The 23748-nt window shown below is 54.9% G+C and overlaps 1 protein-coding gene across 1 annotated transcript in view; it reads left to right on the plus strand.

Annotated features, from left to right (window-relative positions):
- The first annotated feature begins 3327 nt into the window (after nucleotides 1-3327).
- Nucleotides 3328-23748, plus strand: part of GFRA2 (GDNF family receptor alpha 2) — an 85884-nt gene continuing 65463 nt past the window's right edge. Inside the window, exons 1-3 of the mRNA XM_039243815.1 lie at nucleotides 3328-3961; nucleotides 9130-9444; nucleotides 15074-15157. Coding sequence (XP_039099746.1) covers nucleotides 3922-3961; nucleotides 9130-9444; nucleotides 15074-15157 — 439 coding nt within the window. The 5' untranslated portion in view covers nucleotides 3328-3921. The remainder of the gene's footprint in view (nucleotides 3962-9129; nucleotides 9445-15073; nucleotides 15158-23748) is intronic.

Genomic DNA, 23748 nt, shown 5'->3' on the forward strand with positions numbered 1-23748 from the left:
TTTTTTCTGGATCCCAGAGGAAAAAGGTGATATTTTATGAACAACTTCCTATGAACCAGGCATTTGACTAGCTGCTCTGTGTATAGTATCTCATCAAATTTCTTCAAGTTTTTTTTTATCCTCATTTTATAAAGATTTTATAGATTAAATTGCTTATGGCTAGCATCTGTTCCTTTGTGTTTCCTCTGCAGATCCTGGTGGGGCGGGGGTGGGGGGCTTACATATAGCATGTGTTCAGGAAATAACAGTGTGGCACCTGGACTCTGCCATATCTAAGGGCAATGCAGGTTGACGGCTGGGGTCAGCAGAGGGTGGGCTGTAGTGGGAAAGGCTTATATAGACAGAGAGGAAGAGAGGGCCCAATGTCAGAGCCACAGCAAGCTCAATGTTGGTCTGGCTGGTGTTGTCCAGTGTCCTTGTGAAGGTCGGTGATGCCAAGTCCCTGAAGGGCCTCAGACGATCACCTCTTGCTACCAGATTCCCCTCCTGCCAAGAAGGCAAGTCAGTGGGAGCCATGCCTGGTGTCTATTGCTGCTTTCTCAGCCCCCTTCACCAGAAAGGGGGTCAGGCAAAGCTGCCACATACATTTCATAGAGTTGCCCTTCTTTGTGTGTGTGTGTGTATGTGTGTGTGTATGTGCGTGTATACACACACACATACATTTTTTAAATGTTTATTTAGTTTTGAAGGGAGAGAGACAGAGCACAAGTTGGGGGGGGGGCAGCAGAGAGAGGGAGACACAGAATAAGCAGGCTCCAGGCTCTGAGTTGTCAGCAAAGAGCCCAATGCCTGGCTAGACCCACCAGCTGTGAGATCATGACTTGAGCTGAAGTCCAAAGCTTAACTGCTTAACCAACTGAGCCTCCCAGGCGTCCCCCCCCCCCCCGCCCCGCCCCGTGAGTTGTCCTTCTTATACACACGTAGCCAGGGTTAAAAGACGGTTAAAGTTTTAGACAAAAACAAGTATGTGCTAATTTGGGAGCCTGGAGTAGAGTTAGCCTTTGGAAGAACAAAACGCTGCATGAGATACCAGAGTGTGGGGATGGTGGAGGGGCATTTGGGCGACCAAAAGGCCTTGACATGGGGCAGGGGAGGGAGAAAGTTTATTTACAGCAGGCTCCCATCCTCTGTCCTCCAGTCTCCCCAGACTCCCCAGCAGTATAAGCCCTATGGGCTTGTTACTCTTTCATCTACACTTTCTCGAAGCTGCTTCCTGAAGTCCCGGAATTCTGGAAAAGAGGCAGGGCGACCTTGCCAGTTGTGAAGTCTTTTCCTAGAGCTAGAGAGGCGCACAGGTAAGGCAGGGAGGGCTGCCCGGAGGAGGCTTGTTTCGGTTTATATTCCCAAGCGTTCTTGGCCAGTCTCCCACTCCCTGGGTTTGGCCGCCCTTCCATAGGGCATCATTCAGTGGAGGGTCTGGGGAGGGGATAGGGCTCCGGCCGACGCCCCACGACCAGCCAAACGAGAGAGGCATGCGAAGGAGACCCGCGCGCTATTTGCTTCCAAGGCTGGATTTAGGCTTAGGTGTTCCCGCCTAAATCCGCAAGATGGAAGTTGCTCCCTCTAGCTCTTCCACTAGCGAAGGCTGCTGGTTTTGCGAGCGACCCCTCCCTTCGAGCCCAGGTCGATTTCTAGCATTTACTCTGTTCTGGAGTCTTGTTCATTTACACACGCATGGTAAAAGACACTACCAAATACATCTTAGATCCAGTTTTGAGTAGCGCAGAAAGTTTACGAGGCTCTGGATGTACCCCACCCCTGCACCCGGGGTGCGCGCCGAAGGTAGGAATGTGTGCCCCAAAGCTGAGGGATGCAGGCTACTCGAACGTTGCTGAGGAGGAAGAGTGAAACTGGGGTGCCTGGCGTGCGTGGGCGTGTCCCCCGCGTGTCCACGGCCCCGCCGCCTCGCCCCCTCTTGCGGGAACGTGCCAGCAACCTCAGCTCTCCTTCAGCCCTTTCCCAGCCAGACGCTTCCTTTTTGGTGCCTCTGGGCGTTTACTGTAAATTCCGTGACTAAAACGCGCCGGTGAGCCCGGCCCATCGACAGATGGATCAATCGCCCCCTTCTCGGCTGGGGGAGGGGGACCCCACCCGGAGCCTCCGAAGCGTGGAGCTGCCGGCTGCCTCAGGAGAGCTCTCGGAGCTCAGCCCGCCGCCGAGCGCGGGCCGACAAGCTGGGCACGGAGGCCTGGGTCGGGCCGGTCTCGGGCTAGCCTTCCCGGGTGGGGTTCGAGCCCCGGACCCATCCCTCTGGTGCGGTTCGGGCAGGTCCGCAGTTCTTGGAGGCGGTCAGGGCTCCCGGGCACCACGGCCTTCCTTCTGCGCCAGGGGAGGAGAGACCATTGGGGAAGGGGAGTCTCGAAGAGCTGCAACGCCCGGGCGTGCGGGGGGCCGAGGGCGCCGGCTACGTGTGGGGAAAGTTCTCGAGCCCCGCGTGGAGAGCACACGTGTATGCGTGCGCGGGGCTAGACCTGGGTAGGCAGGCTGCGAGGGGACGCTGGGGCTGGCGCTGGAGGGGGCCCTTCTTTTCGCCTTCGGGGAGACGCTCAGCTTGGACCCCCCGCTCCAAGGACGCTCCCGCTCTAGGAGGGTGGAGTCCCTCCCCAGACCTTGGCCGCCAAGCCTGGGGGTTTTCGAGCGCCCCTCCCCCACACCCTCGGGATGGCTGGGGTGTCCGGGACTCCACGCCCTCCGGCCTCCGCTGAGCCTCCTCAGGCCTCTCCAGGACCCGTGGGCCGAGGCGGCGGGAGCAGGGGCAGAGGGGGTTGGAGGGCGCAGCCCGCCCGCAGCACGGGCAGGTCTGGTGGGGCTGCGGGGAGGGGGGGAGGAGGAGGGTGCGGAGCCTTTGGTGGGTTTGAGCCACAGCCCGGGGAGCCGGTCAGTTTCCGGCCAAGGCAGCAGGTCAGCCCCGAGAAGGGCGGGGGGCAGAGCAGAGGGAGTCAGCGGCGGAGCTCTCCGCTCGTCCAGCGTTCCCCGGCGCCGCCGCCAGCGCCGTGTCGCCGCCGCCGCTGCAGAGCGTCGCTGCTCCGCCGCGCGCCCGCGCCCCGCGCCGCCAGCCGCCTGGGAGCCCGAGCGCCGAGCCCCGGGCGGAGGAGAGGGGCGCGGGCGCGAGAGCCGCGGCGAGGGAGCCGCGAAGGGGGAAGGGGGCGGGCGGAGGGAGGAGCAGGGAGAGAGGGAGAAGGGGGAGGGAGAGCGGAGAGCGAGGGAGAGCTGGAAAGAGCGAGAGCAAAGAGCGAGAGCCAGGGAGAGGAGAGGGAGGGAGAGACGAGAGAAAGACACACGCACGCAGAGACACACGGTCGCTGGAATTCCATTAGAAAAAAGTGAGACGAGCAAGGGTTAGCGGGAGAAGATTTTTTTTTGAATCTTTTCTTCGTGGTGGTGCGAAAGAAGCGACTCCGGGCTCTCGTCCTCGAAGCTCTCACCGGATTGTTCCTTGACGCTAACACCCGTCGGTGGATTCCTCTCCTATTTGCATTTTATTCTGACCCCCACCCTCGCTGCTTCCTTCCAGCCCTTCACTCCCAAATCGCCTCTCCCCTACCTCCCCAGTCCGCTCCTGGGAAGCGCAGGGGAATTGGACCCACGGAGACTCACGCCTTCCCGGACCAGCGGGGGGGAGGACAGAGCGAGGACCGGGCTCTCGGCTCGTAAAGCAGATATACCCTCATATACGTGTATATTTGATTATAGTGGACAAGGGGGCGTCGAGAGGCAGCCCACCGCCCTCCTTACCCCCCCCACCCCAGAGGCGAGAATCGCAGGACTCGGGATCTTCATCGGGTGGACTAGCTTGGGATCTCCGCATTGGATTTGGGGCTGATTATCACTGCTTGGCTATTATTATTGTTGTTGTTATTATTTTTCTTACCCAAGGGAGAAAGAAAAAAAAGACACAAAAAACTGTGGGATTTATTTAACATGATCTTGGCAAACGTCTTCTGCCTCCTCTTCTTTTTAGGTGAGTACCTGCGGGCGGGGAGGGAGGGGGCGGCTTGTCCGCGGGAGCCTGGGGGGGCGCGCGTTCCGGCGCCCGCAAGAAGCCGGGAACGCGGCGGGCGAGCGGAGCGCGGGCTAGAGACCCGCCCGGAGAGCGCGCCGCGGGAGAGCCGGGCCCGGCGCTGCCGAACCGAGCGGGGCCGGGCGGCGGGCATGCGGGCGGAGGGACGCGAACCGCTGCTGGCTGGTTACGCGGGGGCTTGGGAAGGAGACGTGGAACACCCTAACCATGCCCGCACATACGCACGCACACACACGCACACTCGCTTACACGCATACGATGCTACTAGCAGTCATTTCTCTCAAAATAATGGGTTCAAATTGCGGCAACTTAAGAAAAAAGAATTCCAACTCTTGATTTGGAAGAGAGGAGGGTGGGGAGAGGCTCAGTGTCGCGGAGAGGAAGATCATGCCAGTTCCATCTTTCTTGTCGGCTCGCGGATCGACTCGGGTGGACAGCGTGCGTTTCTCCAGGAGCTCCTGCTTGGACGTGTGTGGGGGCAGCGATGGCAGCCGTCCCCTCACGGGCCAATCAGTCTCTGGGAAGTGCATCCCGCTTCCCGCACCCGAACCCCTTTCCAGTGGCCTCGCTCCCTGGAACACTTTTCAAGTTTCTCCCCACCGTTTGCCTTCCCTCCAGCCCAGACCCGAGCCAGATGCCGGGGCAGGAGTGGAGGGTTTCGGGTAGCCGTTCACTGCCTATCCTTAACCACCTCTGGCCTCGGGGGCACCCGATAGCTTGTAGGAAGAGGAGGGAGGGAGGTCAAAGTTTGCTTCCTTGGGCGAAGAAAGGGAGGAATGTTGGATAAAAAGGGATCTGAACAAAGACCAGTGCTCATTCTGTAAGCCCCCTCCTCCAAGGACAGGGAGGAGGGGCTGCCCGGTGCCCCTGAACCTTGGTCAGTCTCTTTCCCACCTAGAATTCCCAACCTCTCACCCCCTTTTGTGCTATGTGAAATCTCAGCTGCTTGGGAAATGGGTTCAGAGAGAGCATTCCGAGGGTGGAGGGTGGAGGTGAGGGAGAAGGTGTTTCCGAGGCCCTGGGCAGACCTGGAGTCCCTGGCAAGGCTGCTGCCCCAGAGAAGGTGCTCCAGAGAGGGAACTGGGGAATGCATGTGCTGAGGGAGAACACGTCTGCTTCAGTGGGGATGCTCTTCCCGCCACCCTGGCCTGCTGTTAACCAGTGGTGAGCCAGGCTGCCTAGCTGGGTCCAGAGTGTACCCTTTGCCTCCTGGAGGAGGGGAGAGGGGAAGGCCTGAGGAGGTAGGAGCCAGTCACAGAAAGATGTGGATGGTTTAATAAGTGCTTTCTTGACTTGAACAGGGGATTTGAGTCAATATTGGTTGGACCCTGGACCCTTTGTCCACCCCCATCCTCTGCCCCTTCCCAGAAACTCCCCAGGGGGCCTGGCCCTGCTATAGGGTGTGGCCTTGGAGGTCTTGCCTTCCTAAGCATTGGGCAGGTCCTCTCGTGGGCAGGGGAGGCTGTGGCTGGGGGCTGGATGGGTACTCTGGGCCCACTGTGATCCCGGAGCCCTTCCTGGCTACATACTGCAAGTGGGCTCTCATTCTGAAGGGGCTGTGATAAAACCTGACCTTTTCTCCCCACTGCTGGTTTGAAAATTCAGCTTTCTGGGGCCAAAAATGAGCAGGGCCAAGAAGAAAAGAAAATTTTATTCAGGGAAAGCAACCAGATTGTGCGCTGCTGAGCTGTGTACACCCCAGAGGTGACTTCTAACATCCCTGGGGTAGAAAACAGCAATATGGGCCCCTTAGTCCTGGCTTGGCCCAGAACCCCATGTTGCAAGCAGGCTGTTTTCAGCTGAGAGGGCTGAGGAGTTGACTGTTCTCATGATATAGATGTGTGAGAGCATGTGTGTGTGTGTGTGTGTGTGTGTGTGGGAGAGAGAGAGAGAGAGAGAGAGGTGCACCCTGGAGTCTGAGACCCTGGGTACTGAGTAGTGAGAGGAGGAGTAAGAGCTGGGGTCAGCAGCCCTTTTGGTCAGAGCCCTTCTGTTGAGATGCCCCTTTCCAAGGCTGGGGGGTGGGGGAGGGGTTAACTGAGTGACCACAGGATACTGGAAGGCTGTGGCCGACCAAGGAGAAAGGGATACGTTGGTATTAAGGAAACTTCAGCCTCAGGGCCACTTTCCTGGCAAGGAGCCCGCTGTTGGGAGTTGGTTGGAAATTCCACTTGGGAGAGAGGCTTTTGTGGAGCTTGAGACTGGGTAGACAGTTTCCGTGTGTATGAGGCACAGTGAAGCATGTTCCCAGGAGCATAGGTCTTCAGTGAGCAACCCCCCACCCCCCACTCAAGGTTCTGAGTGAGGTCTGGGGGTAGAGAGGCCTTTCTGGCCAGGCATCCTGACCTCCAGTGTTGACATGCCCAGGGAGAGATTGAAGATTCTGGCAGTTGCTGAGACGTTTCCTACAGGAGGTGTTTGTAGCTCCACGTAGTCTGTGAGTCCCCCTTGTCTCTACAAGCTGTTCCACATGTCTTTTCTTGACGGATCTGAGTTTGTTAATTTTTTTTCCCCCTGATCTGGAACTTGGGAGCATCTCTAGGATACCCTCTGACCTTTACTCTTTTAGAATTCCTGGCCCAAGGCTCTCAGTTGCTATTTCTTTCTCTTGCTGGGCTTGATTGGTTCTGGGGGTCATGACGCCAACTAGAAGAGCCAGGGATAGGTGCAGTCAGAGAGTTTGGTGAGAGGATGCACTGGCTCTCTGCAGAGCATCTTCCTGCCCCAGGCACCTGTGCCTTCTGGCAGGATGGGGACGCCCTTGCTTTTGGCACAGGAGCCCAGGATTCTGCGAGGATTGTCCTATGGGGCTCTAGACCCCACCTGTAGGGCAGGCAGGGTAAGTGCCCTTATTGCCCCAGTCTCCTAGGTCAATGCCCTGACCTTTAAACTTGCCCACAATACTCCTTTCTTAGTGTGTCTCCGACAGTGCATCCTCAGGCTCAGTCAAGGCAGGAGGGGAGAAGGCTGCTGGGATGCTGGGGTGAAGTCAGTGGAAGTCCCAGGGCTGGGTCATTCTTGAGCAGGCAGGCTGGGTGGCTAGGTGGGGGCAGCAGGTGCAAGTGAGGCTGGGTCAGCTCGGCTGTTTGTGGGTGGCCCAGATGCACTGAGTCTTGCTCAGGGACCTAGGAATTTGCTGAAGGCAGGAAATAAAGCTGCTGCCTCTACTTGGGTGGAGGACACCTCTCCAGCAAGTGCCTGGGCAGATGCCCCCACGCAACGCTGGCTTTTTCTCTGGTCTTATCTCAGGCTGGCCACAACCATCAGCTCTTCCTGTCTTGGAGTAGAGGTATGGTCAATGGGAGAGAGATTATCTTTTGCTCTGGCCTAGGGGCTCCTCTACTTCCTTTTCTTGTGGGTGGGTGTCCTCCCTTCCCAGCAGTGGAGTCCTTTTCCCTCCGCAGCTGTGGGGAGTGACAGGCTCATGGTGCAGAGCTCTGCCCCTAGGTGTCGCTGTCTCCCTGCGGTAGCCCCCCCTCCCCCCCCTTCCCTTGAGCAGGGCCTCTTGGGGGAAGGAGTGAGAAGTGGCTCTTCTGGATTGGGAATGGGGTAGGAGGGAGGGATTCTGCGGGATTCTGAGGAGGGGACTTCTGGCCATAGAATGGAGAAAGCCTCCCAGATCACTCCTGGGACTTGGAAAAGGCAGTCTTGGTCCTGGTGCACAGAAGAGCTTTTTTCTGGGGCAGGATCTGGAGTGAGGGGCTTGGAGAGGACAGGGAGACCAGGGAAATATCTGTGTCTAGAGGAAACCATTTTGGGAGCTTGATTTTGACCAGACCAAGTGGGCCCTTCCCTACCCTTCACTTCTGAATCTTGTTCCCTGAGCCCTTTCTTTCAAAGGCCTGTGGGTTTAGATGCTCTGAAGGTGATGGGTAAGAAGGGTGGCTGGATTCTGCCTGTTCACTTTTGGGGAGGTGAGGTTTCATGTGTAAGGCCAGGGTCTGCGGAGGGAAGCTCTTTCCCCTTTGTAATTGGCTTATTATTTGGTTTTGGGAAGAAAAAAAAAAAAGAGACAGAAGGGGACAGGGTTTCAGGGGAGGGAAGAAAGAGAAGAAAATAGGTGATGCTAGAGAGAGAGAGAGAGAGAGAGAGCGAGCGAGCACAGAGCTATTCAAAGAGCAAAGGTGATGGAGAAATAGACCTTAGGTGGAAGTCAGAGAGAGAGAGGTGTGTGTAAGAGAGAGACGGAAAAGGCCTGTCTGGACACAAACACACACACACACACACACAGAGGAAATCGAGTTGCTTGTCAGGCTTGCCTGCAGCACTTTCTGTCAGTGGGGCTGGGCTTGTCTACAGAAATCCTGTTTTCAGGTCTCCAGCCAGTGTGCCGTAGGACTGGAAGGTGTGGAGGGCTGGGCCGGGGAGGGGTAGCTGCTCTCTTCCAGGGATGCTTCAGGCCACAGGCTCAGGCTTGTCTCTTGGGGTCTTCTCTTAGGGTCTGGGAACTCAGAATGGACAGGCTAGGGAACCGAGGGGCCTTTTTGGCCTGTATGTGACCTTGAGTTGTCATCTCTCTTCTTTAGGTCTCAGTTTCCCCCCATGTGGGGGCTGGACACTGTGTCTCTAAAGTCCTAACAGACTAGGAATGTTAAATATTCTGCTGCTCTCCGGGCTTAGCCCAGCATGTGGGCTGGACCTCTGGCTGGAGCTGAGGTTGATGGAGGTTTGGGCAGCAGGAAAGCGAGGGTCCCTTCTGCACGCTCAGCCAGGTCCTGCAACACCCAGCTCTCTGCCGAGGCTGTGCCCTTCTTCTCTGGTTTCCTGGCCTTTTACACTCTGGTCTCCCTTGAGGATCTTCTGGCTTTACTGTGCTCTGCTCCTGGGCCCAGGGCTGCGGGGTGACAGGGTGGAATCCCAAGGGAATCTGGTTGAGCCAGGGCAGAATGACAGCTCGAGTTCTTCCCGTCTGTGGAGGGGTGTTGGTGTCTGGGAGTCCTTCCTCTGATCCGCTCTGTGGTGGGGACGCAGCATCGAGTTGGCGTTGGTGTGCTTTGGAATAACATGGGTGTGGAGTTCCCAGAAGGGCGCAAGCCCCCAGGCCTGCATCTTGGGTTAGAGATCATGGCGGCCCTCATTCATGCTTGTCTTCCCTCCCCACTACCCAGACGAGACCCTCCGCTCTTTGGCCAGCCCTTCCTCCCTGCAGGGCCCCGAGCTCCACGGCTGGCGCCCCCCAGTGGACTGCGTCCGGGCCAATGAGCTGTGCGCCGCGGAATCCAACTGCAGCTCCCGCTACCGCACGCTGCGGCAGTGCCTGGCGGGCCGGGACCGCAACACCATGCTGGCCAACAAGGAGTGCCAGGCGGCCCTGGAGGTCCTGCAGGAGAGCCCGCTCTACGACTGCCGCTGCAAGCGGGGCATGAAGAGGGAGCTGCAGTGCTTGCAGATCTACTGGAGCATCCACCTGGGGCTGACCGAGGGTAAGCCCAGCTGGGCCTGGGGTGGGGGATGCGGTGGGGATGGGGGAGGTGGGGAGCACCCGGCTGAGCGGGCGGTGGGTGGGCAGGTGCAGGTTCCCCGGAGGACTTGGTAGTGGAGGGAACTGGCCAGCTCTCTGTCGCCCCCTGCTGGAAGGGCCTAGAACGCAGAGGAAGTAGCTGTTGTAGGAGTCAGCCGGGAGGGGTGAAGGAGTGAGGGCTGGGAAGGAGAGAGGGCCAGGTGTTGGGAGAAGAAGGAGGCTGGAGAGAAGAGGGAGTAAGGGTTGGGAGAGGATGAATGATGGACACGTGAAGTGGTAACAGAGAAGGGGAGGCTGGAGATAGAGGCTGGCAGATGGAGGAGGGAGGGGTGGGTCCTGTGCATGCAGAGCTGTGCTTCCAAGCAAACCAGCTCCTGCCACTCCGCGAAGCCCTGGGCTCTGAGCTGAGGCCAGTCCCATTTCTATTCTTCCTACTGCCAGGACGCCTGTTCTTCAGGTGGCTTACTGACCCCAGGGCTGGCCTAGGCACCTTCTATAGGGCTTGGGGCACGTGTGGGCAGCTTGCAGCTTCAGGTCCCAAGGCGGAACCATACCCATTCCCTCTCCTAACAACCTGCTCCCCCATACCCTCCCCTACAGACTACAATGTGGGGGATTTGTATACAATGCAGGAGGATTGGCCACCTTGGTTAGACGTTCATTTCTTGATTCAATAACTGTTAATTAAGAGGTTATCATCTGCTAGGCCTATGGGAACACTGGAGAACAAGCTGGGGTAGCCTCTGGCTTCTTGGAGCTCAGAGTTTATGGGGAGATGCAGGTAAGTGAGGGGCTTTCTGTCACCTGGTGGTCTGAGTGCTGTTAGAAAGCACTGGTACTGTGGTAGCCCAAGGCAGCCTTTTATAAAATCTAAAGAGACTTCCTGGAAGAGACAGCCTCTGATCTGAGACTAAGGAGTGAGCTGCAGTTAACACAGCAGTGGAGGGGAGGGGGGATACGGGGAGAGTGTGGGAGGTAGAGGGGGGCTTGGGCAAAGGATGGCATGTAAGTGACTCAGTGTAGTAAAGGGGTTGGAAGTGGGGTTGGGGTGAGCAGAGGGGCGGGGTGTGGGACCTGGTGGGTGGCAGGGAGCCCTGCAAGGTGAGGCCCTGTGATCTCTGCTTCCGGACAGTGTTCACGCAGTTGGAGTGAAGAGAGTAGATTGGACGGGCTGCTTGGAGGCCGCTGCTGTGATACAGGCCTGGAGTAGTGGTGGCTGGCCAAGGACAGTGGCAGGGAAGAGGGAGGGTCCAAGGGCTATTTAGGAGGTGGAATCAACAGGTCTTGGTGAAGAGAGAGGACTAAGGAGGGCAGTTTTCTCTTTTGGGCAAGTGGGTGGGTTCACAAGAAGCAGCCAAGGGGGGGGAGGGCAGGGAGATGATGCCTTTATTTTGGGGCCCATGGCTCTCGCTGGCCATGCCATGCACACAGCTGGAGCCCAGTTGGGGAAGTGGCGCTGGACATGGAGATTGAGGAGCCACCATCAGCCTGTAGGTGTGACTGGGGCCATGGGAGTGGGCGCACGCACCCTGAGAGGAGGGCAGAGCCCCCAGGACCACCCACCAGCATTTAAAGATGTGCCAGCAGGGGAGGCAGGGGGCCTGCAGAGGTGCGGGGCAAGTGGGAGAAGTATTGGTAGAGGTGGGAGGTACAGCAGGAAACCTGGGGAGGAGGGAGGGTCCATGGTCTTCGGATGAGGCACTAATGCCTTTGGGATGAGCTTTGTAGGGGCTGCTGGGAGCAGAAGCCTGTTTGGGGAGTGAATGGGGGCTAGGGGCCGGGGAGTGGTGACTGTAGATGGCTTCTAGAACTTTGGTGTGAAGAGGAGAGGAGAACAAAGGATGACTTGTTTTGTAAGAGGCGAGAGGATGGAGCAGCTTAAATTCTAGGGTAGACTGGGAGTAGTAGGGTGTTGAGGTGAAGGTGGAGGGGCGCACTGTGGGGCAGTGCCCTTGCTTAGCCTCAGATGGAGGAGCAGGGTGTTGGAGGGAAGGAGGAAACTGGGATCGGGTGTGGGGGCTGGAGAATGAGGGATTCCTGACCAGTGTCCAAGATGGTTCCAGTCCGCCCTGAATTTGGGAGTAAACGGGGCATGTAATTATGAACAATGTTACCACTATTAATAGCAGAGTAATTCCTCACGCATCGGTCTCCCGTTCCTTGTAGCTTTAGGTCCTGGAACTAGACGTGAGCAGAGAGGGAAACACCTCCACAAAGCACGTATCGTTTATTCTCTGCAAGGTGAATAAACTGGGTCTTCACCTGGAGGATGCCTTTGTAGTTTGTGAAAACTGAGGTCCCTGATTCAACAGCTGGCTTGTTTAGTGTCTGGTTTTCTTTCCCATGGCCTTCAGTCTCAACCCAAGGGAAGTGGGGTGGTACTTTGGGGGTGGGCTTGCTGAGGGCTTGCGGGACAGATGCACTGGGGAGGGGACAGAAGAACTGCCAGCTGGAAGTGCAGGTGGGCCACCTGAGAGCCACTGGAATGGCTCCCTCAGGCATCGCCACATCAGAACGCCAAGGACCTTGCTGATCAGACCCCAGGCAGTGAGGCGTTTGAATGATAACGGTGTACGTTCTGTGCATTTATGCTGCATCCTGACATGTGGTCTTCAAGGCCCTTCCAACCCAGGAGTGCCAGGCTGGAGAGGCGTGAGCTGGCTTGTTGTTGCCTTACTGGGCAAGCATCTGTGCGCTTCAGAAGGTGAGAGCACAGATTCAGCCATGGCCCCTGTGCTGGCCAGCATACAGGCTCGAGACCCCTCCCCTGGGCCAATTGTAGAAAAGTAGACTCCGTTTTTCTCCTTCCTCAAAACCCATCCCACCCCCATTCCCGGCTCTTGGGAGGCAGAGGTAGTTTCTGCTCAGGGCTGAGCAGGGGAAGCCGAGAGGCCTTTTAACAGCAGGTAATGTTTTTGTGAGTGACAGGATCCACCTGAGAGTTAATTATTCACGGTGTAGGATGAGTGGTCTCCCCGGGGGAGGCTGCAAGCACTTCCTCCCTATTCCTTAATAACACTTAATAACCTGGCTTGGGCCTAGGGTGGGGTGGGGGATGTGGAGGGAAGAGATCTGTGCGGGTTTGGACTTTGACTGTGGCTTCTCCGTGGCCCCAGCTGGTGGGTGGCTGGTGGGTGTGATTCCTCTCTTCTCCCTCCACCTGAGGCTGAGCTGTGCCTGGTCTGAGGGCCTTAGCTGTGCACAGAGCTGGCAGAGGTGGGAATGTGGCCTCTGCTGAGCTCCTAGATGGGCCCAACTGCAAAAACCTAGAGATCATTCTGCCCCACTCCCACTTTGGTGGGGAAGCTGAGGTGCAGGGAGGAGGGCTGGTGGGACCAGGGCCCCCCAGGACTCCTTATCCAGGCCCCTTTCCAGCTGCCCTGGGGAGATTCTGTAGTCTTGGGCTCATCTTCCCCTTCTGTCACCACCACCATAACCACCAGTATTTTACATGGTGGCACCGTCACTGTTGCCTGGATGGGGGACTTGCTGGACCAGACTTCTTGACTTCTCCAAAGATGGCACTGAAGTTTGAGGTCATTCTGGTCCTTCAGATGTAAAGAGCAAAGGCCTCTCCCAGGTCATGGCCCAGGAGTCTGACATCCTAGATTTAGTTTAGTCTGGTTGCCAGGATGCCCGAAGGGCCCGGTCTCTGATTTCCCACTGGTGAATTCTGCCACAGGAACAGGAGGCATGGGTTGACTTAAATAGGATGGGCCTTTTCCAGCCAGTCCTGTGAGAGGCTGTTTCCCTTGAGAGACTCCCCCCAGTCAATCACACTAGCTGATCTATACCTGGGGGCCTACCTAGCTTTGCCAGATGCAGGAGGAAAGGACCTGGTCTGGGGGAGCAGTCCGGCTGACATAAGACTGACTCTGTGAAAAGTTAAACAGCAGCACTACTTACGGAAGAACAGTTTGGTTCAATAACACTTTTAATTTTGGAGACAGTATTCATAATGGTTAAGTACTTGGACTCTGGAGCCAGCTGCCTGGGTTTGAAACGTGCCACTACCAGCTGTGTGACCTTGGGCCAGTTCCTTAATGTCTCTGTACCCCAGTTCTTTGTCAATAAAACAGAAGAATAGTGCCTATCCCATAGAGAAATTAAGAGGATTAAATGAGTTAGTACACCTAAAGCATTTTCAGTGGTGCCGGTACAAAGAAGGCTCAGTGCAACATCATTTTTATTACAAAAAGCTCTTGTATTATTTGGCCCTAACAAATAGCAATGGCTGGTAGCCCCACCACCGGGAGTTTCTCCAGTGTCCATGGATAGAGTGGAGTTTGCTGAGATAGTACAGGCCTGTGATTGTCCAGGGGGAAGGTGGGATTGGGACTGGCCTGAAAAGAATAAGTACCTTTTGCATAGTAAGATACCACTTGGGCGCCCATTGTGCATAATGCATTGTGTGTACTGGGTGTTGCAGGACATGAGGGTATGAAATAAAGCCGTTTTTCCAGGGAGAAAATGAGCATCTGGTGATCCAACCCATTTTTGGGGGGTCTGCCAGATAGAGCAGACAGATGCCTGCTCTGTGAACCAGCAGAGGGCTGGATAAGCCTCGAGTGCTAGCCTCTGGGTGACCTTGTAGGCCTGGCTGAATGAGCCCCTGACAGGCAGATTCCAAGCCCCCTCTTCTGGATGGCTGGCACCTTCCTGCTGGTGGCCCCCACAGATGCCACCCCATGTGTACTCTTCTTTAGGTGCCGGGCCCTGGGTGGATAGGAAATCAATTTGTGAGGCTGTGGGTCATCACCTGTCTCCCCCGCCTCTTCAACACATACACGCAGTCTGAGTGATTATCCATTGATTTCTCCTCACAGTAACATCTCAGGAGGATATTTCCTCTCCTGCCGAGGTGTCGGGCAGAGGGGCGGGAGTCCCCATGTGGAGGTGGTGGGGCTCCAGGGCATCCCTGTGCCATTTATCTCCTGTCACTCACTTGTTTTCCATTCACCGAATCTCTGATGCACCCCGAAGCCTCGAGGAGAAGTCTGAGAAGCCAGCAGGTGGCTGGGAGTCAGTCAGACAAGTTGGGGATCAGGCCTCCACTCAGAAGACCTTCAGCCCCATCATGATGACATGATGGGGAAAAAGGAGGATGTTCTGTGTCCTTATGTGGCTTGGGTAGAGCCAACCTAGTGTGATGGGAGAGAATGCTGGTGTGAGGGCCAGGGAACCAGGGGCCAGGCTAGCTCTGCCATAAGTAGCTGTGTGATCTCAGTCCGGTTGCTTCACCTCTCTGGCCTACCTCAGAGTCCTCTCTTGTGAAATGAGGAAGTTGCACTGAAAGACTTTGGAGGGCCTTTGGCTTCAAACCCTGTGATTTATACCCAGCCTTCCACAGGCTGTCCAGCTCCTCAGTGCCTTCTTTCGAGAAGCATTTGGAAGTCCTTAGAAAGGGCTGGACATGCCAGGAGGTTAGTAGAGGAGAGCACTGGCAGTGCTGACCTACTGTGGGGACTTCTCCTCTAGTTGGCGAGAAAGAACTCACCCATGTGAAATGCTCACCGTTTCATTCATAACTTGCTCTCGTCTAGTCCTATAGGAAGGGTGGGCCTGTGCCTGACACTGCTTCTCTTTTCCAGGTGAGGAGTTCTACGAGGCCTCACCCTATGAGCCGGTGACCTCCCGCCTCTCGGATATCTTCAGGCTTGCTTCAATCTTCTCAGGTAAGTGGGCTCATTCTGGGGCCTCCCGGGTCCTCCCAGGTGCCCTGGCCTTCAGTTGGCTCTATCTTCCACCGGCAAGCCCCTTACTGCTTCTGAGCTTCGAGTCTTCGTCTATAAAAGAGGAAACCATAACAGCCACCCCCAAGGTTGTGTGTGGAGTGGAGCATTATGGGAATTGGCTAGAACAAACGCACCGTGCAGTAGGTCTTGAATTTGAAACCTGGTATCACTCTCCTGTTCTGCTACCGGTCTTCGCCTGCTGGGTCCTTCTTTCTAGTTCCCAACTCTTCGACTTTGGAGTTCTACTTTGGTCAAGTTGCTTAACTTTTCTGTGCCTCAGTTTCCTCACTTGTGCAGTGGGACAGTACCTACCGCGGATTGTCATGAGGTCCAAATGAGCTGATGGTTGTAAAGGGCTCAGTGGGCTGCTGGGCGGCAGGCACGGCACAGGTCCCAGATCGGAACCGTTAGCTGTGGTTGGTGGTGGTAGTATCACTACTCTCGGTTCTGCTCTGGGATTCTCCTTCCTCATGGGCTCTTCTTCTTGAACTCCGCTGAGAAGCCTCTGGTTCTCTGGTGCTCGGGCTGCCCCAGGAAGAGAAAGACTGTGCTGAGCTCTAGCTTTGCTTGTTTTGGTCTTTGTGTAGGAGTGAGTTTGTTGGTTGTTTCTTCTTGGCCTGTTCCCTCTGGCCTCTGGGAGACCTGTAGTCCCAGGGCGGTTGCCCTTGCTCCGGCACTGGTGGGTGGGGGGGTTCCGGTCTTGGGAATTGCTCTGTGGGGGCTGGGGGGTGAGCTCCTCCTGGAGCCACCACTGGTGCCCAAAGGTGGTCAGGGGGTGCTGTTACAGGACGGGGCTGCAGGCTCAGGTTTCTAGGACGTTTTGTGGCAGTATGTGGAGCCTCCTGAAGTTTCTTTTGCTCTAAACCATGGGTTCTCAATGGCAGCACCACTGACGTTTTGACCCGGGCAATTCTCTCCCGTGGGAAGAGCTGTCCTGTGAACTGTAGGATGTTTAACAGTGTCTCTGGCCTCTATCCTTTGGATGCCGGAGCAACCCGCTGAGTCGTGACAACCAAAAATGTCTCCAGACATTGCCAAATGTCTCTTGGGGGACAACCACTACCAGTAGAGAAGCAGCACTCTCAACTGTGACATGAGGGATTTTCTGGTAAGACCCGAAACCCTTTCAAATGAAGAATTCTCTAGGAGAGTGTTTCTCAAACTTTCTTTTTCCATTATTGCCCCCCTAAGGAGACAACCAATTCTCTGCAGGAAAATACTGTCTTAGTCTGCTTTGGTTGCCATAACAAAATACCATAGACTGGGGAGCTTAAACAACAGAAATTTATTATCTCATAGTTCTGGAGGCTGGAAGTTTAAGATCAAGGTCTGGCAGGGTTTGGTTTCTGCTGAGAGCTCCTTTCTTGGCTTGCAGATGCCCACCTTCTCACTGTGTCCTCACAAGGTAGGATGGGGTTAGGATAGGAAGGAGGGAGTGGGGTAGAGAGAGAGTGAGCTCTCTTCCTTATAAGGACACCAGTTCTATTGGTTATGGCTCTACCTCCTCACCTTTATGACCTCATTTAACCTTAATTACCTCCTAAAAGCTCTGTTTGCAAATAGAGTCACATTGGAGGTTAGGACTTCAGCATAGTAATTTGGTGGACACAATTTGGTCCATAGCAAATGCCAGGGAATTCCTGCCTTTTTTTTTTTTTTTTTTCCTGCCCAAGAACCAATTTTTGCTCAGTTGGGGGTGATACCCTCTACTCCCACTGAGAATACATGCTCTAAGGGATTGAGAGGGGAAGATACCTATGTACCTGGTGGGAGAAATCCTGGAACCCCATGAGAAAGGAGGCACTGGCCAAAGGGTGACCATCTAGATATGCCCTTGAGCCCTGGTGGTGGTTGGGGGTGGTGGTGAATGAAATGGAGACTTCAGAGCCGATCCTGGTTAGTTTTGGATGGAAATCCACCTTGGGACACTCCATTTGAGACAGCTTTGGGGCTCAGGTGCAGGCTGAGAATATCATCAGCAGGTGATGCTGGAGTAGGGAAGCCTTGCAGCCCCGATGTGCCCAGTCCCCACCCTGCCAGCTGAGCACTACTGCATGGGTGGGAGTCACTGCGTTTATCTCCAACAAAGAAATAGTTTTGACTTGTGCCCTGAAGGTTGAAGGTCGGAGGTCTGTTTCCCAGACTCACACTAAACATTTTTCTAGCAAAAAATCTTTACGTGATGGGCTTGATAGTCTGCAGGACAAGGATATCGACAAGACAAATGAGGAAATTATTGGGCCTCAGCTCACTGAATCAGCTTCCTTTACCTGCTGCCCGAATGAAACTGGGCCCCACATGACCCTGGATCCCTGGGCTCTAGGGTCTACACCCCATAGAGAGGAGGGGTGCCTTTGGGGTCTGTGGCAGCTCCCCCCTCATCGCTCCTGTTGACCCCTCTCCACCCAGAGTATCCTCAAAGATGGTGCTTGGGTGGTCCTGTTGGAGAAACTTGGGCACATAGCTGGGTGGAGGGCCAGGACAGGCCACCAAGAAACTAAGTGGGCCAGGCTAGGGCATACAGCAGGAAGAAGGCTGGATGGGGGCTGGGAGGCCTGGGTGTCACTGCATTCTCTGACCCAAATTAACTGAGGGGCTTTGGGCAGGTCACTGCCCTGCTGCAGGCCTTATGTTTCTTTTCTAAAGAAGGAAGACCTAAGCTTAAAGCCGGGCTCCCTAATTTTTTCCCACCAACACATACAGACAGCGGCATTATTGCCTGGCACACAAGGGTGAGCAGAGCATCTTAGAGCTCAAGGGAACATGGGGCCCGGTCCGGCTGCCCTGTAGGATCCGTATCTGGGCTCATGTGTTACCTGCCTGTGACTTTCTGGCTGGGAAGGCCTGGCCTATGTGACCCAAGATCTGAACTGGTGCTTTAGGATGACAAGGCTGCCACCCTGTAGGATCGTATGGAGCCCTTCTCCACTTACACACGCCTGTATTTGGCTGTGCATTGTCTTCTCCATCATCTGTGTGGAAAGGCTGTGAGTGGGGAGCATGGGGTCTAGAGCTCTCCTCTAGGCCACGATACCCCCAGTCAGGGCCCTAGGAACTCAGAAGAGGGTGCTCTTGTATCTTTGGGGCTCAGTTGCTACTATATCGTTAGCATCTGCTGTCTAAGAATTTGGGCCCCTGTCTTTGGGGCCTCCTGGAACATGTGTTCTTTATCTCTGGCTTCCTCTGTCTGTTGCGTTCTCAGAAAGTCCTACTGGGATCCTCTTGGCAAAAAAAGCTTCCAGGACTCCTCCAGCACTCTCTGATGCCAGAGGCCCTGGGGGAAGGGCAAGCCTCCTTTCCAACCTGCCTAGTTCAAAGACTAGGCTTAGGGTTAGGGGTTACTGGGACTAGGATTGCTGGTGTCCCAATAGTCCCGAGTCTAAGGTCAGGAGGAGAGCAGTCTGGCTCTGCCCTGAACCATGGCCACAGTGATGTTTGAGGCATCCAGGTGGGAAGGGAGTGTTCGTGGAGAAGTGAGGTTTGTCCTGTTTCTAGCAATTCAGCTGCCGTTGCAAGCATAAAACAGAGTGTTTAGGGAGGCAGCCCAGTGCACAAATAGTGTGGGCCTTGAGGTGACAGTACAAGGTTTGATTCCTGATCTGGACACTTTATTTTTTTATTTTTAGAAAGAGAGCGAGAGAGCAAGCGAGTAAAGCGGGGAGAGGGGCAGACGAGGAGAGAGAGAATCTTAAGCGGGCCCCATCCTGAGTGTGGAGCCAAATGCAGGGCTTGATCCCATGACCCAGGGATTATGACCTGAACCAAAATCAAAGTCAGATGCTCAACCGACTGAGCCACTCAGGTGCCCCACCAACCTAGCTGCTTAGGGGAGTATGATCTTGGGCCTCATTGGGCCTTCTTGAGCTGTAGTGTCTATGTTTGTAAAATGGGACTGTGATATCTACCAGCAGGGTTGATACAGAGGATTCACCCAGAATGGATGTAGAGTAACAGAATTAGTCATCCTGTCTTTGTTGAGGATGTTCAGTAAGGAATGGGGGTTTGGGAAGCTGAAGTTGAGAGTCCCTCTGTTCCCAGGTGTCTGTGATCCTGTGAATACTGAACACCAGCTGGCCGCATCTGGGGAGGCAGGTGAGGATGGAACAGGTGAAGAGAAGAGCTTCTTAAGGAAAGGAGAGATCATTCAGGCAGAGAGCAGTTGTGGAAGGGTTCTGTGGGGAGTGAGAGGATTGGTACCTCTCTGTCCACATGGAGGGAGGCCATCACTGCGAGGGGCAAGGGTCTGGGAGGGCCAGGTAGTGGTTTTCCTCAAGGTCATGGAGCCATGCCTCAGGGACAGGCAGAAGCCACAGGCAGATGGGCCACTGTTGGGCTGTGCCTTCCTGGTGAGGTCTGGGGCCTCCAGAGCCTCCATCCCATACAGGCCTTGTCAGATGCATGTATGTGTAGCATATTGACGCAAATGTATCTTTTCTGTAGCTGGAAAGGAACTCAGAGATCACCTAGGCCCACCTCCTTCCCTGACAGAAAAGGAAGCTGAGACCATGAGAACTGGGACAGACTGGTTTGGGATTCAGGTCCTTGCTCCCACCCCAGTGTCTGCCTCAGGCAGTTGCCTCTAAGCTCTGGTCTCCTCTTACACAGCGAGGGGCTGATGGAAACACCTACCTTCTAGTTTTTATTGGGACTAAATGAGATACTGCAGGTAAATGCTAGACCTAATGCTGGGACATATTGCACTAAAATACTTATTATGGAGTGATTTCTCAAAGGGCAATATGGCAGGCTATGGCAGAGCTGGCCTGGAAGCTTGCATTTGGGAAATGGTTGCAAGCCTTTTGGTGACATGAGGCTACCTCCCACCCATGATAGTGTTTGGTGGGGGCTGGAGTGGGAGGTGACTGGGCAATGTTCAGGGGACAGTAACACCTGGGGGCTCCTGCTGAGCTACTCTGGCCTTGTTGAGCTACACTGTGGAGGGCTGGGGACATGTGGAGGCTGGCAAGACACCTGGGGTCTTTTGTGGGTTGGAGGAAGAAGCCATGGGTGGCATCTGCCTTAGTTGGCCAGTAGGCCCCTGGGATGGGGGCAGGAAAGGCCTAAGGATGTTCTTTTTCAGGCTCCAGTGGCCCTTCTCTGGGGGCTCAGGAGTAGAGAAACCCTGTCCCTGCTCAGAACCTGGCAGATGGTCTGTGACAGATGAATGCCATCGCACTCTGATATGCTGGGGGCACTTGTGTGATAGTGGGTGTTGGTCTCTGTGTCTACGCATCCATGCCTCTCTGTATTCCTGGGGGTGCCTGGCACGATGCTGTGCTCCTACTACGTATCCATAGAGGATCCTAGACTAGTGGGTGGGCCTTCTAGACATAGTGTGAATCTTGGCCTTGCCCTAGGTCACTTGACCTTTCTGAACCTCATTTTCTGACCTGTAAAATGGAACAGTTAGGCCTGCCTGGTGAGGACTTGGGGGGATGCATGTGTGGCTCCTCATGTGGTACCGGGGCACCCTAGATGGGGGCCAAGGGCAGCACTGTTGAGGACTGAAGGGGAGCTAATGGCTTAGTTTGGGGTGTTAGACTGGACAAGGAAAGGCAATGAAGAGGGCCAAGCAAGTCTGAAGGGGCCCTCATATGCTGTATCTTAGGAGTATCTGAGGTTTACAGAAAGGCGGGGTGCTAGTAAGTGCTTCATGGGAGAGATGGGGCGGGGGCTGACATGTTTTGTTCAGTAAACATTGAGCTCTCTGTGTTCCTGATACTGTGTCAGACATTGCTTTAGAGTGACTCAGACTCATGTCCTCACTGTCTGCTGGGGTAGGCAGACACCCACTTAGACACCCATGTGGAGGCTTATTGTTGGTTGGCAGTGTAGACCAAGTGCTGCCCTGAGAGTTCAAGGATCCTGGGGAAATCAAGAAAGTCTTGGAAGAGGAGAGATGGGGGTCTGGGAATGCCATTCCCGGTGGCGTCATGGTCCATCTGGGACCCACTAGAGGCCTGGCCCACCTAAGATGATGAAGGAACCACACATCTTCTGGGCCTGGTGGGCTCTGAGGGCAGTGAATATAGACCCTTGTGGCAGATGGGTGATGGGCCTCTTTGGGGTCTCTTCCCTTGAGATTCCTGTCCCGGACTTCTCCAGGATGGAGCTGTGCATGACTGCCTGGCGAGGGTGCCTGGATCCCTGGGGAAGGGCTGAGTTGCCCTTGGGTGGGGGAGAGGCTTGGTCCTGGGCTCCAGAGCCGGTCCCCTGTGAAGGTTGCCTCAGTGGCCATAGTGGGGGCCTGGCCAAGTTCTGCTAGATACCTAGAGAGACCCGTTACCTTCCCCAGCTTCTCTGAGAGGGGGCCTGAGCCTTTGTGCCCCCAGTTCCTCCTCCCTTCAGGTTGCTTAGCAGAGCTTGGTGAGCAAGGGCTTTATTGGCTCAGCCTCAGCAGTGGGCTGGTGCCTCTCAGAAACCCCCTTCTGAGGCAGTGCCTGTGAGGCAGTGGTAGGGGAGGTTTGGGGATGGCAGGGGAGGAACTGAGGGAACAGCAGCCTCTCTCCCTGCCCCCCTGCATGGTGGCTTAGGCGATAAACTGCTTATCCTCGGGTTGTCTCCCTGAGCCGAATGCAGAAGCGTGTTATTTAAATTTCAAAATCACATTCTTCTTCTAACAGCTGTCAGAGACTCTGAGTGTCAACGAAAATTGGGCTTTAGCTGCAGCTCTGTAACCTCTTACACCTCCCCTTTCAGGAAGAATTCATCTGGTGGCCAGGGAGAGCCAGTGTGGGGTGGGGCAGACGGGGACTGGGGACGGAGAGGGGAGGTGACTGGGTGGATGGGATCAGGTGACCAGTGACTCTGGCCATGCTGAGCAGCAGGTGGGAGCAACTGGGAGGAGGGCAGCCTCGCCATCAAGGGGTGCCAAGGCATTTCCCTCTTGTGTTTCATTTCCTCCCCTCTCCTATCACTGCTGGTGACTCGGGCTCCTGTCAGTGGGTGGGAAGATTTGCTCGGATGAAGGTGTGAGTGGGGTGTTGGTGACTTCGTGTTTCATTACCTTTGTGTCCAAAGAAGAAATTGGTATGAGAAGAAGGAAAGAAAGAAGGAAAGAAGGAAAGAAAGAAAGAAGGAAGGAAGGAAAGAAAGAAAGAAAGAAAGAAAGAAAGAAAGAAAGAAAGAAAGAAAGAAAGAAAGAAAGAAAGAACAGAACAGGAGAGAACAAAGTTTAACCCCAAAGAAAGGCTTTGTAATGGTAAACTTTGGCATGTCATGGTTGGGGTGAGGTTTTTGGGGTAAAGGCATTTTCTGGTACTTCTAAAACAATATCTCTTAGGGATATCTACTTGCTTCCTCTTGGGTGTATGAGCCAGGACTGCCAGCAGTGGGGATGTGGGGTGATTCTGGGCTGGGTCTCTCTGCTCTTTAGAGGCTCTCAGATGGCTCTGCAAGGTTCTGTCAGCCTCTCCACCTCCTGAGCACACTACTGGCTTAGCCATGAACTAAACTCACCTGATTTATCCTGGTGGAAGGCAGGTTTTGGGTAACTGCACCGGGAATATCCCTTCCAACTATATCTGTTGATACACTCCTTTAACCCCATGGCTGTGGAAAGAAAGGAACAAGCTCAGAGTGTGTGGAGGGTGGTGTGTGGGGTGGTGTGTATGTCTATGTGTGTGTGTGTCTATGTGTGTATGTGTGCACTGTGAACATGTTACATGTTTGTGTGTGGAATGGAATGTGTGTATGAGGTGGTGTGTGCATGTGGTGTGTGTGTGTGTGTGTGTGTGTGTGTGTGTGTTGTGCCTGAGTTGGAAATGGAAAAGTGGAGGGGGTGATGTGGCCCTTCTGTTGGGGGAACAATCACTGCCTTCAGCCCTCTTTTTTACCTCCTAGGGAAGCCCTGGGAACACTTGTGCAGGGGTGAATAATCTGAGGGACATTAGAAGATGGGAAGGCTATCTTCATGTGATTAACAAAGATAATTAGTGGACTGAACCTTTGTGTATTTCGGGGCTTCCTACAGTGTGGAGGCTATGTCATCCTCTGGACACTAACGTCCCCTCCTGCAGAAGCAGTGTGTGTGTGTGTGTGTGTGTGTGTGTGTGTGTGTGTGTGTGAGAATTCATCCTTCAGACTCCCGGAATATCCCTTGGGTGCTGCGCCCTGTTTTAGCTGCCTGGGAAATGTCAGTGAACAAGACAAGGGAGACTGTTTGTTGCTCTTATGGAGCTTATTTCGATTAGCCTGAGACAGAGAACAACAGAAAACAAGCCAAAAAACAAATTAACAGCAACAACAAAAAGATAGTTCCGAATGCCATGCAAGGATTAAATAGGAAGACAGGACAGAGGTGGCTGGTGGGTCGTCCAGATTGGGAATGCCCAAATCTGACTCCCTGAAAGGATCCATCCGTGGAAAGTCTGTGGAATGGCAGAGGGATTCTAGGGAAAGGGCAGGACACCGTGAGGGAGAGTGGGGCCTGGGACCCAGTGAGTGAGGGGGAGGTGGTGGATTGGACAGTGGGCAGAGAGGCAGGCAGGGGCCAGATCACTGGGATGCTGCAGGCAAGTAAAGGACTTTGG

The sequence above is a fragment of the Hyaena hyaena genome, unplaced genomic scaffold (assembly GCF_003009895.1).
Source record: "Hyaena hyaena isolate Hyena2069 unplaced genomic scaffold, ASM300989v1 scaffold_230, whole genome shotgun sequence".
In the NCBI taxonomy this organism is placed as follows: Eukaryota; Metazoa; Chordata; class Mammalia; order Carnivora; family Hyaenidae; genus Hyaena; species Hyaena hyaena.